Below are 20065 nucleotides of genomic sequence, written 5' to 3'. Positions count from 1 at the left end.
CACAGGGTTTATTCCATTCTGTATTAAAGTATAGCTGTTGACACTACCTCTGAGGAGTTTTATTGTAGTGTACTTTTTATTGCTGTGCTTGATATGTATACAATAGTTTATTTTATTATTAAGTGTGCGTTACTACATCCTGTACTATACTCCAATGTAAAATGATCCATGGAGAATTCTTGATTACTGAATTCCTACCATAGCGATATCCCATTCGCTTTCTGTCGTCCTGCTGATTTCGGTGTTTCTTCAGATTGGTTATGATTACAGCTTTTATTTCAGTTGAGGAGTTTAACATGTAATTGATGATACGTCGATTAATCCATGCGAAACTGAGCAGAAGTCTATCTGAGAAAGATGAAAATAAAATAGACAGAAATTGGAACGTCTAATACAGGCCTGTTTGTATTTAATTGTTGCGTTTGATGTTAGATTCAGTATTTAAGGCACTTTAGATTAGAAAAGTAAGCTATGTGTCAGAACTATACTTATTTACTTTTTAGTACTGTATTTGAAAAGGAGTCACTATTATGTTCATTTTACTTATGATTTATTTTTCACATTCAAGGCACTTGTAACTAGTCGATCGAATTTTTATTTGCGTCTTATTGTTTTTGTGAATTTGTTTGCATACTTACTACTGTATTTATCGTTCGGACCACTTTGCGGACCACGCTTTTCAAGTTTCGATATACAGTCTGCTGCGAGAGTGCCGCCATGCGTCAGTTTAAATAACCAGAGATGTGTCATGAGTTGTTGTCATTCGAGACACTGGGGGAAGGCGTTGTGTTGTGTAGTTGTGGTGCTTGTTATTTTTATGTGAAGTGGTAGTGAAAGTGGCTCAACACAGTTATTGTAGATACATTAGTGAAGCATTAGGTTTGTCTCTCTTCGCTGAATGTTGTAGTGGGAAGGATGAATGATAATTTGCGCTAAATTAAATTCTCTGCCAACTGCTCGGTCACTTGAGTTTTCTGTTAGTTCTCTAGCTATGTTATTCCATTGTGCTTGTAATGACATAAAACAATTTCGTGACTAATTTTTAGTTTGTTTGTGCATTCGTAGTGTGCTGTCAAAAGTACTGACCTTGATGTGGTCATATGATGTGTGCTTTTTCAGGACAAATCCCCGTTCATTAGACTTAACGGAGACAGATAAGCTTTCTGTTTCTCAAGTCAGTTGGTTAACGAAGCATTCAAGAAGGTGAAAACATAAAAATGCCTACCCAGCTTTCGCCTGATAACGAAGTTCCGGAGATAAGGGTGAAGACCGCTTATAATGGGTGAGTGTTATTCGTTGTTTTAAAGCACCCCGACGATATTTTATATTAGTTATTGTTTAAAATAGATGCCAACTGACACGCAAAGGGTCGAAATGCCTGAGGTATATGGGTGACTGTACATTCAATTCGGACAGTTGTCGTTTCCAAATTCTCTGTGAACTAGATCAGAAACGTTAATCAAAAATCTTGCTGTCCGCAGAGTATTTTAATTTAACTTCTTACCGGTTTAATCACTCTGGTTTCATAACTACCATCGTTTTTATATTCTTACGAAGTTAAATAAGAGTCCTGATTTCAAACTCTGATAGATGAACCATGTTTTGCGTGTATTTTCAAATTTGAATGATTCAGGGATGTAAGGAAAAACTCAGGCACTTTGTGTGGGAGGGAAGTTAATTGATGAATACACATTTCTTTCTGTATCTGCTTTAATGTGATTAAGTGATTTTGTTTCTATAGAAGAGAAAGTCCGTGCCCTAATAGTTCATTTTACTTTCAGACATTCATTCTTGGTTGTATTCTTTCCAATCTTGTAATGTTTGGAGAGTCTATCTCTATGGGCAAGACAGATGGTTTTTTATGAGTACTTTGACGTCGCTGTATTTAAAATAGATGGCTCTTACTCATTTGCATTGTATGAGTATTATTTGTGTGGCCAGAATGTGTAGACTGGCTTTTCTTACATGTTTGTATTTTGTGATGCACTTCTGTAGGCCTGATCCCAATTTTGGTGTCTTTTGAACTGTGCTATATACTCTATAAGGGCACTGTGCAAAAACTTAATATTCAATGACGACAACTACCTACTGAGACCTGTTACGTATTTTAATGTGACTTCTTGTGTACTTAACGTTATTCTATCTCAGGGCACCACGCAGTACTCGCAAAATATTGAAAACGGTGTTTGCCTGCTAAGGCATTCACATGGATGGCCACCTATTGTGTTTAACACCTGTTGTGCCAGCCAATCTGAAAATGCCCTAAACAAGGCAAAACATATTATTGGCAAACTATAAAACAATAAAGCTTGTTTCTCCATAGAGAGTGTTTATGTTTTACAAACATTTATCACTGGTTGCTTTATGACAATGCCATGAACTGAAAAAAGCTTGTCTGGGTTGGTTACCAGTTGGCTGTGAAATGTGTTAACACCCTTTAGATACCCATTGTTTTCCATGACTACTTTAAATTCAGTAGCTATCATGTTCGGTGAAGATAAGGGCACCAGGATATTACACATCCAGTTGTGGTGAAGTTTCTTGGAAACAAGGTCACTGATCTTGCTGATATTTATTGCTGTGTACTTCCACATACCTAAGAAGTGGAACTTGGGTTGCCATAACAAAATTGGTGAGGAGAAGGATGTTACATATGTGTTTGACACCTGTGCATACTGGGTAGCACAATGACAGTTTCTATCTAGCTTCTATAAGAGTGAAAATACTTTTGTGTTAAAGGAGACCACTCCCCAAAAAGAAATAGTGTTGAGCTGTCAAATGGCACACACAAAAGAAACGAAACTTGCTGGCTTTGGGAGTTTTACTTTGATGAATTCGTCTGAAATGTCCACTCTCACTTGTGTACATACACCTATGCCCCCACATGGGTGCTTCAACTTATAGACTGGTTATGGCCAATCAAAGGAGTAAATTGAAGCTATGTGAGAGTTATTTCCAGAAATTCAGAAAAGTGTTTGCTCACTTGGTTTTATAGTTTGTCAATTTATAGCAGAGCTAGTTGTGTATTGTAAGGTCTTGAACGTTTTTGATTAAGATTAGATAAGAAAACACTGTTGGTTTATAATATTCATCATCTATTCAATCATGGGTCCTTACTTACCTGGGAGAAGGCACTGACAAAAGCAAAAGCCTTATTGTGTCCCCCTTCTTATAGATTTTGTTGAGAAACTTTACACATTTTTGTTTACTTCTGGTGGTCACATTTTTCCACACTGTTTATTCCCGTTAGGTATTTGTAACTGTTGTATGTGAACAAAAACATGGTGTTACGGCAGTGGGTATTTCATACTGTTACTTCTCTGAATTTGTAAATCTGTATGAAGTTGCGTATTTTGACAGTTTAGTTTTCTTTATTGTCTTTCATTTAGTTGTCACATTTTCTGTGTAATAATTAGTGTGTTAAAATTGTGATGTGATATATTAAAATAGTTTCAAGTACACTGTGTGACTGAATTATAATGGATATAAATCATTGTTTTTCTTGCAGGGAAATCATGATAACTTACATTGATCCACAAATCACAGTTGAGCAGTTATGTCAAGAGATGAGAGACATCTGTCGTTTTCCCCCAGACCAAGTCTTCACTATGAAATGGGTTGATGAGGAAGGTGTGTTTTTAAATTTCTGACTGCATGTTACGTCCACAATGTATGACATGTTCTGTTGAATTAACACTGCTTGTTGTATATAATTAGGCACAATACTGAGAATTGTGACTGGTCTGTAACAAAAATTTTCTTAAAAAATATTTAAATTTACTTATGGAGATTCAGTGTGTGAGTGGGGACCATCAGTGAAGATTCAGGAAATTAGTGTTTGATTTTTTTCCCCCTATTAGACAAAAAGCAACTTATTCAAAACACTCCATTAGTGGGATACTTTCTTAGTGTTGTTTTGAGCTTTGTAATTTTTGTTGTATCATAAATGGCTACTTTTGTATATTCATTGGAATGGCAGGTTATCTACTCAACCATAAAGGGAAAACTTTGGAAATATTAAGAAACTTTCTGTTTGAGTAATACATATTTCAATACTTTAATCTGTAGTAGCTCCACCTCTTCCAAGTTACCACACCTGATAATTGACAATTTCTTAAGTGGTAAAAAAATGTGGAACAGTGATGTTTGCCTGGAGATTGAATGTCAGAAGAAGGCATCTATTAATGTAATAAAAAGTTGAGTGTAAATGTAAACCAAAATGCCGTATGTCTTGTAGAAAGAGAGGTAGAGAACAATGTTTCAAAGCCTTGGTGTGAAGTTTATGTTGTTGTACGGTCAGTAATGGTTGGCCGTTTCGGGTCAAAATGAAATATGCTGATCCAGCAGATGTACTTATAACAGGAAAAGTTTATTGACTGATCAGTTAAGCAAATAAGTTGCTTGCAATGCAGATAGAAAATGCATATATAACAGGTACAGCGACTGAATTTGCAATGTGTTATAATTGAGGCTACCCACTTTGTTTATATTATAGAAAGATTTAACATAGTGTAATCTGCAGTAATACTTGCTCAGGGTAGAGATGCTATTACCACTATAAATACAATCCATAAATCCCAGTGGTGTCATTCGTGGTCACATATGGAGTGCGCTCCTATATTACAGCATAATTTGGGCACACACTACTTGGTAACTTACTGCTAGCCTGCTTTTAATTTCATTTATTATGCATTGAAAGGCTGTATTGTTGATACAGGTAAGATAGTAATTGTTGCAAAAACAATTACCAGATTCCAAGGCAGCATATATGCAATGTGTAGTGGATAACACATGTACGTTCTAGAAAGTGTTAGCCATTGGTGCTAAGAGAAGGAATCGACAGTGCCATAGAGTTCAAACAATAATGGAGACTGTGGCTGAATGTGACTTCGTTTTGGATCTAGAACGTTGAACTCTTAGTTTAGTTCATAACTTATTTAATGTGTTACAGGAATGACTACTTACCTATTTTCAGTGAATTTTAATATCCTATGTATCAGAGTGATGGAACAGGCACAGTAATCTAAACCTTGAAGTCCAGATGATAGATCAGTTTGCTAGTTAGCTTGAATATTTTTTAAATTAGTTCAAGGGCTCAACTGAACCTACCGTTACTGCATGTCTGCTCCATCCTGTAATGTAATAGTGATCTGGCATCTGATATCAAATGTGTGCATTCAGTAAGAGAACAGAACTCTAACAATAAACCAGTGAATGTGAATATGGAATTGTGGATGTGGTGTTGCACTAATCAGTAGTGTAGCTAGGGCCCTAGACTATGTTGGAATGTGACAGTAGGATTGAGTTGTCAAAGCACTGTTGAATGCTTCAGTTCATCCACTTTTTGTACAGGTTGGTAGATGCTGACTTTGCTAACCGCAGCTGACTTTTGTTGTTGTTTTGGTCATCAACCCTGAAGTCCGTTTGATGCAGACAGTTCTTGTCGTGTCAGCTATCCTCTTCAGTTCAGCGTAACTCGTGCCTCCTACATAGTCATCAATTTAATTTAAGTACTTCTGTCTAGACTGGCTCTAGTGATTATTTCTACAGTTTTTAGCTACAATACGTGTCATATATGTTTACCAATTCTGTTCATTTCATTATGCTTTTTATGAGTCATTCATACTCATTGACTTGTTGTAGGGCATATTCATTCCTTGCTCAGTTAGTTCATCTTGTCTTCAACAATCTTCTGTAATATTGTATTTCAAAGGTTTGTAATCATTTAGTTTGTAAAAATAGTTCATTCTAAACTACCTTATCAACTGAGTTGAACAAGTGTGTATGGCTCAAATTTCTGATTTGTATAAAAGATGGGCCATAAGATTATATATATTTCATTAGACAGTGAGAGTATATTACGGTCATGTAGAAGTCAGTTTCGCATTCATCTAAAGACTGTACTTTAGCATATTTTGTGCTTCTTTTCAACTATGTTATCAGTTTACTTAAATTTTGAAATGTTAGTCAAAGTATAACACGCATTCAAGTTGTACTGATGATACTGAAATAATATCTAAAGCAGATTCTTAGGTTTCTGGCTGTTCTCTGCTGACTTCAGTTGGTAATGCCTATTGCATGTTGTTAGGCCAAAGCGTTCTCAAGTATACTATATGCAATATTCATTGTTGCCAAATACTACTCTGCTTCATGTAATTTTTCTGGAAGGTGTACCACCTGGCACAAACTACACAGCTGGGGTCAAGAGAAATATGCAGGAATGAGTCGTTGGCTTTCACTACTGCTGCAATGTTAATGGCTGCTGTGCCATTACCTTTTGAGGTGTAGATTAAATTTTTTTGTTAGTTGGTGAAGCCCACAAATGTAAAATCACGGAAACATGGCTTCAGTCACAAACTGATATGTTGCTTTGCCCAAAGTGTAGGATATGTTGGAAGGTTACAGGGTGTTTGGTTGGCGAAGCCAACAAGTGGGAAACTAAGAATACGTGGTTGTGGGGACCTACTTGTCTGTAGCTTACATTGTTTGATAAATCTGCCATTAATATCACATTACTTTTGCCCTGTTGTTTGCAGCATTTGTCACATGTTTTCTGTGTCACTGGTGCAAGCTGACAGCTCTTATGGAATATTTCTCTTTATTCCACAACTGTACACCCATTAGAAGTTGCAGTTATTTTGTAGATTTTTTATTGTTTGTCCATCATGAATTGTTTTATTAGGTTCTATTTTCCCTGATCATATCCTGTAAAAGTAAGTGGTAATGATATCATCCTTTCTATTTTTCTTGCTTAAAAGTAGTTGCTAAAAGAATGGATGGGCAATTATTAGTTCCTACACAGAGAAATGTAAGGTAAATGCAGTCTCCATACTGAAATTTAACATATAATCTGAAAAACGCAGTGTGAAACTCGACGCCAGACAGGTTCCTTGACTCCATCCTCAGACCAGCAAGAGGGCATAATTACATTGGTTCCATTAGGTAAATGAACCTGTAAGATAGTTTTGTAGGATTTCATGTTGTGTTGGCAAACAGCTTTCACCTCGTAAGATTGTTGCAGCCTATTTTATTCCCTGGACTAACAGGCAGAGGGCTTACAGAATTACATGTAATGACTGCTCGTACAAGTATATCAGTCAGGTGGGTAGAAAATTTGAGGTTAGTTTCATGAAACATTCATGTGGCTTGGGCTCTAACTCAGTTTTGGGTTCCCATTTTTCTGAGACAGTTCACTCTGTTACCAGTAATTCATCCTACCTTTCAGTGTTCCATAGCGAACATAAGGGCAGTATTCTTAAAGTTCTAGAATAACTAGGGATTTACCGTACCTTAAAGTAGTCTCCTAGTCACACTCTCAGCACCCAAGTTGGATCAAAACATAAATTGATCTTCGTTAATTCTGATTAGCTCAATGGGTAACTCTGCCTGTTCCTGTTCACCTTTTTGTGCATTGCCTCCTCCTGTGCCTTGAGTCGTTCCCCCCTCCACGCCCAAACCAAACTTCTTTGGGTTTTTTATGGTTTGATACTTCATGAGTTTCTCTCTTTTAAGAGTTTTCAAAGTGTTAGCCACATTATGTGATTTATGTCTTTCAGTATTATCTGGTTTATATTTTCTGTTGCAAGTAATTGACTTTGTAATCTCATGTGCACTCAGCTCCTAGATTTTTCTCATATTCAGTGCACCTTAGCTCTTCAGTTCATGTGCCTTCTGCCTAGTGGCCCATCACGTGTTTCCCTGTTAATGTGGGGTCAGCCATGTTGCTGCCCTGTACTCCACTCATCTACTCCACTGGTATGATTGTCTCTGTTTTCTTGTGTTCCCCCACTGCACCATACTTTAATAGTTTATTTATATTCCTTTTTGGTTCTGGCTATTGGGATCCCCTTATATATTAGTTTATTGTGGTCTCTTACATGATTTTTAGAATGGAGTGAAATTCTAGGAGTCATGGGAAAGTTTAGTATCAGTTGTACTCCAGTATCATGTTGGAACTTTAAGTACTGGTCATTGCCACGTTTTATATTACTTGCATCCAGCCACCTTTGCCAATGATCTAATGTTCTCTCTATCCAAGGTTGTCATTTCCTGGTATTATTTCACATTTTATTTATATTCAGACCTTCACTTTACAATTTAACTAACAAACTGGTTGTGCTTTTTAAATAAATAACCATACAACCGCAGTAGTACTTGATGAGGTTTCGGGATTGCAGCCAGATCATGTTGACTTCTTGCCACAATATTTCAGCTGGCAAGCATCCAGCAAAATTCTGGTGAGACTGCAAGTTCCCGGTGTCAGATTTATAGCAAAAATTGGCGCAATAGCACATGTGCATTGGCAGCTGTCACAGGAGCATCCTCTATCGAAATCTGCACCCTCTGCAAATACTGTCCTATCTGTGGCACACAGGTGCATGCTTAAAGGTGAAACTACATGTCTGCCCTCTGTCAGATTGCGCACTTGCGTCTAAAAAAAAAAAAACAGGTGTCAGATGTTACCAGATGTGTCACTATTAATAAATTGTCATCTCTCAGAAGAGATTAGAGTGATCACTGGGTCCCAAACCTTGTCTAATTGAAAACTGCAGTCACAATTTATAAGATTTTGTGATAGATACAGTTCCATGGATTCTTTAATTACAGAATCCCAAAAAGTTCTCAGTGGGGCCAAGACTTTTGTGGCAGAAAAATCTTTAGCTTGGCCTGTGGTAATTCAATGCCCAGCTACGGCCGATTTAATGGGCTGCGAAAGGCAAGTGTGGCACTCATATTCAACGCACCTGTCGTAAACTGTGCGTGTAGTCTGACCTACGTAAGCTTTGCTACACTGGCAAGGAATTTTGGAGATCCGGCCTTGTGATCCCTTTGTTCTCTTTTGCAATCAATACTGTAGAATACAAGAATGTTGAGGTCATCTGTATACAACTCATGATTTTGTCTGCCCATTTCGCTGACACTGGTCATTCTGCCAGTTACTTGCTGTTATTTTCCCGGCATAAAGAGTGTTGCGTGAAGTTTCAAGATTGGAGCTGGAAGATGCCACAATATTTCAATTGGCAACAGTTAGCCATCTTCAAGTGAGTCTTTTGTGCTTTCAGCAGCACCTAAATTCAATCTACAATATTGTCAAATTTACAATGGAATTTGGGAAAGACAATTGTGTGCTGTTTTTCGATGTCTTGGTTAGTGGGAAAGTGGATGTATCATTGGCCATTGTGTTTTCCATAAGCCCACACATACCCGACCTGTATTTGTTTGCATCTAACTGCCACCATCCATTACAAAATATGAACATCCTTCGAACATTCATGCACTGGGCAGATGTTATGTCTGATGGAGACGGCTTCGCAATAAAAATGATAGTATGGTGTTGTTGGCCGGGAGGTCCCATTCGGGTTTGACCGCCACGTGCAAGTCTTATTTCACTCAACACCACATTGGGCGAGTTGCATGCCGATGATGAGGACAACACAACACCGAGTCGATGAGCGGAGAAAATCTCCAACTTGGCCAGGGATCGAAACCGAGCCCGCTGCTTGAGAGGCAAGCACGTTACCACTCAGCTAAACAGGTGGACACAGCTTCGCAAAGGAGTTGGAACACCTACAGTCTGTGTTCAAAGATAATGGATATTCTCCACATCAGAACTGCACATCTTTAAGGAGGAAGAAACGTGACCACTGACAAGATAAAGGGGAGGAGGAGGAGCAGCAGCAGCTGTTCAAGTCCATATGGCACCAATTTTTAACTGAAATTAAACAGAATCATAAGGAAACATTATGTCAAAGTAATCTTCCACCCTGTGCTCTTCTCGGCTTGACAGAGGGCAATGTGGGACTGCAGAGGGATGGAATCTCCAGAATATCTTGCCAATGTGGAAAAGCCTACATTGGTTAGACATGTGCACAGTGTGCAAAAGGTGCATTGAACACGATCACCACACTTGCCTTTTACAGCCCAGAAAGTCAGCTATAGTCGAATGTTGCTTCTTCACAGGATATTACGTGGATTATTTTGCCATGGAAATCTTGGGTGCAATAAGGTCCTTCTGAGATTCATTTATTAAGGAATTGGTAGAATTAAGTAACTGGGGGAGCCCAATAATTTCTTTAATATCTACAGAAAGAAAACATTTCATGACTAGTGACATGTCCAGTGACAACTAATTTTATTTCCAAAATGTGATCTCCCAGGTTTATCTATGGTCATTGTTTCTCTGGTATTTACCTGTCTTATTGATTCTATTTTATGAACAATATTTTGATGGCTGAGTCAACCATATACATAAGGTAATGTGAACTGTGTTTTGATGCTCACTTCCTGAACTGAGGACAGTGTGGTTGTGCATAATGTGGAATCGGAAACCTGACCGAACTCTTGGAAGTATGCCATAAAGGTTTAGAATGTTGAGCATCTAGTCAAACTTATACCTGTACATCTCTCTTACTGTTGTTAGAGTGAATTTGAATCCCCAGGACTTTTTTTGTCAACTTCCAGATAAATCAGGCACAGTCATAAAGTGTGACAGACTGCAGTTCGTGTGATACAAATATTTTAAATTGTTGTGACTCTAGGCTCCTCAGCTGGCCCTAGACAAAATGTAGAGCCTGACTTGATGATTAGAGCACTAATAATTGAAATAGAAGAGTAAACACCTTAGAAGATAGTTTCAAGTGTCATTAAAAATTAAGCAGAACTTCTCAAAACTACTAGTTACTCAGGCAGTACCCAAATTTAATGCAATCTGATAAAAATAATCAATCTAAAACACTCCCAGAAAATATGAAGACTGAGCCACACTTCACTGGTTCATCACACACCTAACACACCTAGCAGTAAGTGACTAAGATTGTCATTTGGTTGATCGCTTGGGATTCTTCAAATAATGGTTGTGGAGAGACTGTTCAGATCTCAATGTCTTCACCAAATTATAGCATTGTAATTGAGGGACTTTACTGTCAGTATTCTGAACTTCGTGATGTTATCAGTTTACTTAAGTTTCCTTATTTCATTATTGTTGAGGTCTGTTATGTTTTGAGGTAGAGTTTAATTGTTGCAAACCTTTCGTGTCTGTCCAATGTCTGTTACTGAAATACTCTTGGAGGACCGCAACAAATGATGAAATGCCTCTTAGTTTAGTAGCAATCTGTACAGTAAACCTCAAATATGTTGTCTCTGTCTATGATGATGTTTTAATTTTAAACTCGGACATGTTGTTGATGTGAGGCAGGGAAGTGGCAACATGTTGCTCAGTCTGTTCACTGAATGTTTCTGTACATTAATGTTTTCTTGCTTTGATGCACTGCAACTGCAGAATCAACTTGTTTTTTTTCTCCCATTGTTGCTACTGCATGGAGCTTCTTTTGGACCCAATGTTAAAATAGTTGTTACATGTTTGCACTTAACCTTAAAAATGTTTTATTTGTGATTACAATATTATGGAAAGGATAGATTGCTGTACAAAATGTAAAGGAGACAGTGACTTTCAGACAGGCACAATGAAAAGACTGCTGTACATTTAAGCTTTCACCCAAAAGGCCTTATTCTAGAGTAGAAAGCTTGCACACATTAAGGCAAGTGCAATGCGCACACACACATAACCACTGGCTCTCTCACCTTTCAAAAGGCACTATCCGTTGTGGAAAATCTTTTCACCACTAACCCTACCAACCATACTCAACACAAAATCAATACTGAACTCTGTCTGACTTATTTCACTTCTCCATCCATCTGTGGTTCACTTCGCTACCCACAAATCGTCCTGTTAACAATTCAGGATTTCTTTGCTTGGAACCCTGCATCACCATCATTCCCCAAATCCCTGAACATGGAAGCCAACTACATATCCACAGAAAAAACTGCAATCCACCACCTAAAAGCTGATCCCAACCTTCTAATTATACTTGCTCACAAAGCCTCCACCACTGAGGTTGCAAACTGCTGGGATTACTTGGCGGACGGACTTTGCAGCAGTCAGATTTATCCATATCTCGTCCCATAACCTGTCAGTGATCTCTCTCTCTCTCTCTCTCTCTCTCTCTCTCTCTCTCTCTCTCTCTCTCTCTCTCTCTCTCTCCTTGACACACACACACACACACACACACACACACACACACACACACACACACACACACACACACACACACACACACACACACAAAAAACCTCTACTGCTCACTGCATTCCAAAGTCCATAAACCCAACCAATCAGAACACACAATTGTGACTGGTTACTATGCCACCACTGTGCAAATCTCTGCTCTCGTGGACCAGCACCTTCGCCTTACTACCTGTAACCTACTCCCACCCTCCATGCAAAAGACACCAACAGTTTCCTTTCCTTCACAATAGGGTGTCTTGCTCTGCTATATCACCTCTAATGCCCATGACCTTGCTGCTATCGAACACTACCTTCCCCAGCACCCGACTGACTCAAAATCTACAACCTCCTTCCTGGTCACCATCACAGCCTACACTCTCACCCACAATTTTTTACTTGTGCAGCCATCACCAACAAACAAATCTATGGTATTGCAGTGGGCACATTTGTGGCACCAACCTATGCCAGCCTATTCATTGGCCATTTAGAGGAATCCTTCCTAACCATTCGAAATCCCAAACCCCTCACCTGATTCAAACTGGATGATGAAATCTTCGTGTTGTGGACTGAGGATGATGACACCCTATTCACACTCCTCCAGAATTTCAACACCACCCCCATTCATTTCTCCTGCCCCCCCTCAACCCAAGAAGCCCCCTTCCTTGATGTTCACTTCCACATCAATGGCGGCTACATCAGTACTCCATCCATATCAAACTTGCCAACAACCAGCAATACCTCTGTTTAGACAGCTGCAGTTGTCATCCGTTCAGTACCAAGAAGTCCATTCCATACAGCCTAGACACACGTGGTCATCGCATCCAAGAGTACAGCGACATCAGCGAGAAATCGTGGCCATGTGTGTACAGCTTGCTTGTGTGAATGTTGTTATACCTGTCTGCAAAACATCTCCTCCATACTGTGTGTAGCAATTTATCCTGTTCACAGTATTGTTGTTATTCCATCGTGTACGTTTATTTATAACTAAGTTTTGAATGTAGTTTTATCTCTTTGAGCTGAGGCTAGTTCCACAAACATGGTTTAATAAGGTAACATTTTGCATTTTATGAAAATGAACATCCTTTCTAGTAATTATTGGCTTTATTACTATGTTGAGTCTTGGGTCCTGCATGAATTTTTAGCAGCAAGACTTATTGTTATCCTCATGTTACTGTGGTTGAATGATGAGCTGTTCCAAGAGGGCCACATACCCACATCAGCAAGAAAGTTTAGGTGTATATGAATTCCTGAACCACCTGAAGTTTCACCAACCTGGCATACTGTTCACAACGAATTCAGAATATATGGAGCACTCTTATTCCTGGATATCACAGTGAGAAGAGGAGGTGAAGGCCCATTAGAAAATAATGTGCTCAGAAAACACATATACACATGTTTTCCATTGTCATCGTATCACACAAGAGTGGCAGTTTTATATTCACCAGCTGGCAGTTGTAATACAAAAGGATTAACAGTAAACATCAAAGCAGTGACGCACATTGTGTTTGCTGTCAGTATCTCAGAGGAATTCAGACTTATCGTAGGCCTCCAGAATATCAAGCGAATTTTCCACCTGCCTCCCAAGATGTCAGATTAATTAATACGTGTGAAAACCGAACAAGGTGGCGCAGTGGTTAGACACTGGACTCGCATTCGGGAGGACGACAATTCAATCCCGCGTCCGGCTATCCTGATTTAGGTTTTCCGTGATTTCCCTAAATTGCTCCAGGCAAATGCTGGGATGGTTCCTTTGAAAGGGCACGGCCGACTTGCTTCCCTGTCCTTCCTTAATCCGATGAGACTGATGACCTCGCTGTCTGGTCTCCTTCCCCCAAACAACTCAACCCAATACATGTGAAAGGCTATCTGAAACTTTGCAAGGTGTGTGTCTACCATCTCCTCTACCAGTAAGGCAAAGAATACATTGATTATATGGCTCACACAAATGAGGAGAGATATCAAGGAAGCAAATGACACACATAATTGTGCCAACCTACCAAGTTAGTTGTTGTAGATCACTGCTTGGAAACTAGCCATGCCATGGGCTGAAATGATAAGGTACTTGGGTAGTCATCTTTCTTCTTTGACTCTGTACTTAATGGAAGTTATAGGTATTGTACTTAATGGAAGTTATAGGTATTTGACTTGACAGGGACCTGGGAACAAAAGTAGCAGATTCTATTTTACCATGTTACGGCATTCTGCCTTTGGCATACTGGAGACTTAATGACACAGGATCTGATCCCAGTAAGGCAGTACCAAATGAATCACCAGAACATATGTCACTTTAGAAGCACAGCCAGTTCCACCTGAGGAGAAGAATGCCAATAAGGGAAAAATTGATGGCTCACTGGTCCAGATCATCATCCATTTGGCGTCGCATTTAGGTGGAGGCAAGTTTTGTTGCCAAAAATTCATGCTGAAGCATTCACTCACCCAGCAGAACACTAAAGGAGAATTTTAATTACAAATTCTACTGGACTGTCTCCAGCTAATTTTTGCCTGTGCAATAAATTTGAGTGTTCATACCTATATAATGTATCCATAGTAACAAAAGAAGAAACATAGCATGCCACTGTGATAATGACAGACCTGTTACAGGTTGGAAACAAACCAATAATGTATTTACTCACTGACTTGTTCTCTCTTGCAGGAGACCCATGCATTATTTCAACGCAGATGGAACTAGATGAGGCCATACGTCTTTATGAGGTCAACAAGGATTCCGAGCTCACCATTCATGGTAAGTATAAGACCAATATTTCTTATATCGTGAAATGCTTTGCAGGGAAGTTCATTAGAGAGAGAGAGAGAGAGAGAGAGAGAGAGAGAGAGAGAGAGAGAGAGAGAAGATGCAGTTCTTATCCCAAGTACAACTCTTTATTCTTATTTACTATTATCATATATGTTTTACTGTGTGGTAGACATACCATTATGAAAAATTTCCTTTCTTCCTACCATTTTATGTTGTGAATGAGTTGAAAGTTTGATTGTAACATGACAATGTATGAAAGGTACTTTGTGAACAAGAGCATGCACAGTGGGGCTAAGGGGGCAGCAGAGGGTAGCTGCACCCCTCTCTCCTCTTCCAGAAACAAATTAGCAACAGCCCAACTCATGTCGTGCCCCACAAGATGGACTTACTGACAACCATTCAGTTAGAAGAAAGTCAGAGCATGTAATGAATATTGATTAGCAGTGAGTGTGCCCAGATCCATATGGGCATGGAAGCACAGAATTATTTTAGTACTGTCATTAAAAGACGTATGGCCTCTGTCATTAAAAACCTTATACTTACCGATGTTTCAAGCAAGTTGCAGTGGCCTTGTCAGTGCAGAAACTGTGTAGCTGAGGTGTGGGTGCACAAAATGTTGTTTTCTTGACTCAGTCACTAGACCACCAGTATCACATTTATTAGATTCTGTTGACACTAAAATAACATTGGTGGGTGTAAGGAGAGAGGGCAGGACATGTGGGTAATGATTTCTATGTTGCACAGCTTGTTGGCAATTGGTTGCCCACTACGAATCAACAAGCTTTCTGAGGGCAATGTTTTTACACTGTTAATGTTGGAAGGATGATATCAGTCATGTGTACACTGTTTATTTAGCCAGTTGTTGCATTTTCCTTGAAATTTTTCCTGATCTATGTAAAGGTTCCAGAGCAACATGGGGGACACATTTCAGACAGAGTCTATGTCTGTGGTGGTTATCTCATAGACAAGAAACCAGTGTCTTACGATATACATTTAGTTCTACAGTACTGAAATATGGCTTCTATCTTGCATTCAGTGGTCCTTGTATTGAGCAATTCCCACACTTCAAAACAGTGATTCATGCTGAAAAACATTGGTCATTTACTAATGTTCTGTAGGTTATGCGGATCTTCATATATTCTCACTCAGCTTATGGAGGGTTCAGTGCTTAGAGTTCCAAGGGCAATCTAGTAAGACACTGCTTGGATAAGTAAACAAAGCAACCAAAATGAGCCAATGCCTGATAAGTATGCAACACACCTAATGTACGGGCCATGTAGTTAAGATTTCAACAGACCAAGTCAACTGGGAAAACCACCATAGTTCATGCCTGCTTCTGATGGTCTGTGGTAGCCTATGGTAGTTTTGCAACTCTAATCCTATTTAACTAATGTAGGATAATTGCTAACTAACAGAACAATATGACAACCAGTAACTGTTTTTTTAATTTAAAGTAGATTGAGCAGGTACCTGCAATACTTCTCTCTGTCTAAAACTCTCTATTTCTTGATTTGAAGCACTTTAGTTTCTCTCCTGATGGAAACACCAGGTTGAGTCCATCTTCTGTTGAGGAATGTGCTCTGCATTCTGTTCATTCTGTGACTGAACTGAAACATCATATTGTTCTTGCTTTTTTTTCATTTCAAGGTAGTAGATACAGCAGCATATTAAATACTAGATAAGAAGGCATAGTTTTTAAATTTTGTGAGGTATGTAATAAAATTATATGTGAGTGAAATGGATGTAACTAAAATTATTCAACTGTGATATGGTAGATACATGTATTTGTATATTGGTAATCTAGAGATTCGGTGTGCAGTTTTTGAGTATTGGGGATTTCTCCAACACTTGGTTTATCTCTTGAAAATTCTCCTTGCACCTCTAAAATATCAGTTCGCTTTTACTTTCAAATTCCAATTAAAGAATGAAGGTCCATCTGTAAATGAGTGGGTATGCTACTCCTTATGGCAGAGCATGGCCATGCGACCTAAAATAGAAATGCATATTATTAAAGCACGTGTACTGAAGGCAGTACTAAAGTACTGATGACAGGTTGAAGTCCAGCAAGGAAACAGGTGGTTTCTATATAACTGTGGCTTATACAAACAGTAAATGCTCATTTAATGTCTACATCTACATAAATTTTCTTCAAGCCATATGGTGCTTGAAGGAGCAAACAAAAAATTGCTGATTGCCAATATGCTTCTGTATCACCCCTAATTTCTTGTGTCTTCTCTTTGTGGTCCTTACGTGAAATGTTAAGTTGGAAGCAGTAGAATCATTTGCTGTCAGCTACAAATGCCAATTCTCTAAATTTTCTCAGTAATGTTTCACGAAAAGAATGTCACCTTCCCCCATGGGGATTTCTATTTGAGTTTACAAAGCATCTCTGTAATACTCATCTGTTGATTAAAACTGCTGGCAACAAATCTAGCAGAATGCCGCTTCAGTGTCTTCCTTTAGACACTTTTCCGTACACTACAGCTGCATCATCATAAAGTTACAGATTGTTGTCACTTATCTGTCTGATAATTTAAGTGTATAGAGAAGGAGAGTGGTCCCACTGCGCTTTGCTGGGACACGCTTGACTGTGCCCTTGTCTCTGATGAACACTCGCCAACCAGGATAACATATAAGGTTCAGTTACGTAAGAAGTCTTCAAGCCACTCACTTCTGGGAATCTATTTCATATGCCCAGATATTTATTGACAGTGTAAAGAGGCACACTGTGTCTAACAATTTCTGGAATTGTAGAAATAGGCCATCTGTCTTGCTCTTCGTCTGTGGTTCACAGAATACCATGTAAGAAAAGGGCAATGTGAGTTTCATACAAGTAATTCTTTTTAAACCCATTCTGATTTAGGGACTGAAACTTTCCTGCCTCAAGGACATTTATTATATTCATACTTGAGAATATGCTCAAGAATTAAGCAGCAAACCAATGGTATGGATATTGGTCTATAATTTTGTGAGCCTGTTCTTTAACTGTTGTTATATGCAGGAGTCACCAGCATTGGTTTTTTTGTTTTTCCATTTGCTTGGGACTTTGACAGGTGAGGGATTCATGATAAATGCAACCTGACCAATGGGCCAGTATCTGTAAAACTAAACTGGGATTCCATCCATCCCTGGTGACTTAATTGGTTTTTACTCTTTCAGTTACTTCTCAGAACCAGGAATGCATATTTATGTGTCCTGCATATGGACGTCTGTGTGACGGTCAAACAATGCTATGTCTGTATGTTCCTCTTGCATGAATAATTTGTTAGATGTGCAGTTTCAAACTTCAGCTTTCCCTTTGCTGTCTTCTACTGCCACACCAGACTGGTTGGTGGCTGACTCGGTAGAGTCCTTCAAGCCACTTGGTAATTTTACGTGTGACCAGAATTTTCTGTGGTTCGTAGCAAGATCTTTCACTGACATAAGACAGTGGAAGTTGTATGCTTCACAAGTTGATCTTTTAATAGGCATACAAAGTTCTACTAATTTTTGCTTGCCGACATCACTGTGTCCTTTTTTGAACTGTGTATGCAACAGTCTCCAATTCCTAAACGTTTTCCACATTTTGTTATTAATGTACCACTGTCGCAGCGATATTCTGAGGTTTGTTGCGGTTATTTAGTAAGACCTGCTTCATGTCACTTGTCGACATTTCACCAAACTTGCTGCTTGATGGAGTAGTTCGACATGTTTAAATTATTTCTTAAATTTATTCCTTATTGTTTCCATGTTCTTGGAATGATTTCTTCCATGGTGCCAGGAATAGTGCATCTATATCTGTCCCCCCCCCCCCCCCCTCCCACGCAGATGGTATGGTATCTGAATGTGTTTAAAATACTATGGAAATAAGTCCTCTTCCAGAATCCATTTTATGAAATTATTACAATATGGAGGAGGCATTGAGTCACAAACAGGCACAGTGGAAAGACTACTAAATGTTCAAGCTTTCAGCAAAAAGACCTTATTTAGAACTGTAAAGTGCATACGTGTGCACACTAAGGGTCCCCCATCCCCTCCCCCCACACACACACAAGGCGACTGTCTCCAGCCACTATGGTCAGATTGTGGTCTGTGACTAAGTCTGATGTGAGCATCAATCTGAGATGTGCAGTGGGATTTGAGAGGGAAGTGTGGGTTGGGGAAGGGGAGGATAGCAGGGTAGGAGGGGATGGTGCTTTGCTCCTTGTGAGACCTTGCGGGGTGGGGAAGGGATAGGGCTGCTGGATGCTGTGCTGCGAGAGGGGGGGGGGGGGGGGGGGGAGAGCAGAAAAAGTAGAGGGGAGTGGAGTGAAGTAGAGAAGGAGAGAAACATAGTGGGTGCATTGGCTGAATGGAAGGTGTATGTAGTGCTGGTGGGGAGCATGGAAGGGGATAGTTAAGTGGAGGACTGGGTCTAGTGTAGATTGAAGCCAGGGGATTACAGGACTGAAGGATATTTTGTACGTAGAGGTCCCACCTGTGCAAGTCAGAAAATATTGTGTCAGCAGGAAGGATCTAAATGTTGTTACTCCATCCAGGAAATTCAATTTTTTTAATATGAAATTGTGCTAGATTCATGTCTTGCATCATGGTCTAGTGACCACTAGGGACAATCCACAAGTCTTGCTACTGTAAATTTAGGATACTTAAATGAAAGGTTACTTTGAAACCAAAGGAAGTTACAAAGTTTTAAATAGTCTCATTATTTCGCCACATCTATGAGATTATATAGCAACAGCACATTGTGGTTCACATGTAAGTGACGTTCAAAATTACTGCACGTGGCAGGAATGTTCGTGCCTGCGCCGATTGTTCGCAGGGTATCACATGAATTGAGTATTCTGTAATGTGTTACTGCCAGTGACTTGCTACTGTTGCGAACTCAGTAACTAATATAGTGTTTGATGCCACTGCTGACTGAAGGTCATACCACAGCTCATGGTGGCCACAAGAATGTAGGTTTGTATGTGATACGAAAAAAATTGCTGTGTTCTTTTATTAGTTCTTTACAGAGCTATGTTGTATGTGGACAAAGAATCCTACATTTTTGGTAATTCCTCCATAGTGTTGTAGAAATAATATGTTATATTTAATTAATTCTGGAAGGTTTTTATGTAACTTAGTTCTTGGGTTCTCAGAGGGCTTTTCTTTTGTTAGTTAGTTTGTTACATTTCTGTTTGGTTTACAGTGAGAGTAATCCAGACAAAGATATTCTAGCATTTACATAAAAAGCTGTAATAGCAATCATAACAATTTATATCCCCATC

The 20065-nt window shown here is 39.1% G+C and overlaps 1 protein-coding gene across 2 annotated transcripts in view; it reads left to right on the top strand.

The window, feature by feature from the left end:
* Positions 1–674: 674 nt before the first annotated feature.
* Positions 675–20065, top strand: part of LOC126334869 (atypical protein kinase C) — a 704619-nt gene continuing 685228 nt past the window's right edge. Inside the window, exons 1-4 of one of the 2 annotated variants that reach the window (XM_049997557.1) lie at positions 675–879; positions 1120–1282; positions 3509–3630; positions 14718–14807. In XM_049997557.1, coding sequence (XP_049853514.1) covers positions 1218–1282; positions 3509–3630; positions 14718–14807 — 277 coding nt within the window. In that variant the 5' untranslated portion in view covers positions 675–879; positions 1120–1217. The remainder of the gene's footprint in view (positions 880–1119; positions 1283–3508; positions 3631–14717; positions 14808–20065) is intronic. The other variant, XM_049997558.1, reaches the window with a different exon arrangement.

Source organism: Schistocerca gregaria, chromosome 2, assembly GCF_023897955.1.
Source record: "Schistocerca gregaria isolate iqSchGreg1 chromosome 2, iqSchGreg1.2, whole genome shotgun sequence".
Taxonomy (NCBI): Eukaryota; Metazoa; Arthropoda; class Insecta; order Orthoptera; family Acrididae; genus Schistocerca; species Schistocerca gregaria.
Note: the sequence above shows the minus strand (reverse complement) of the source record. Positions and strands in the feature narration are given on the sequence as shown.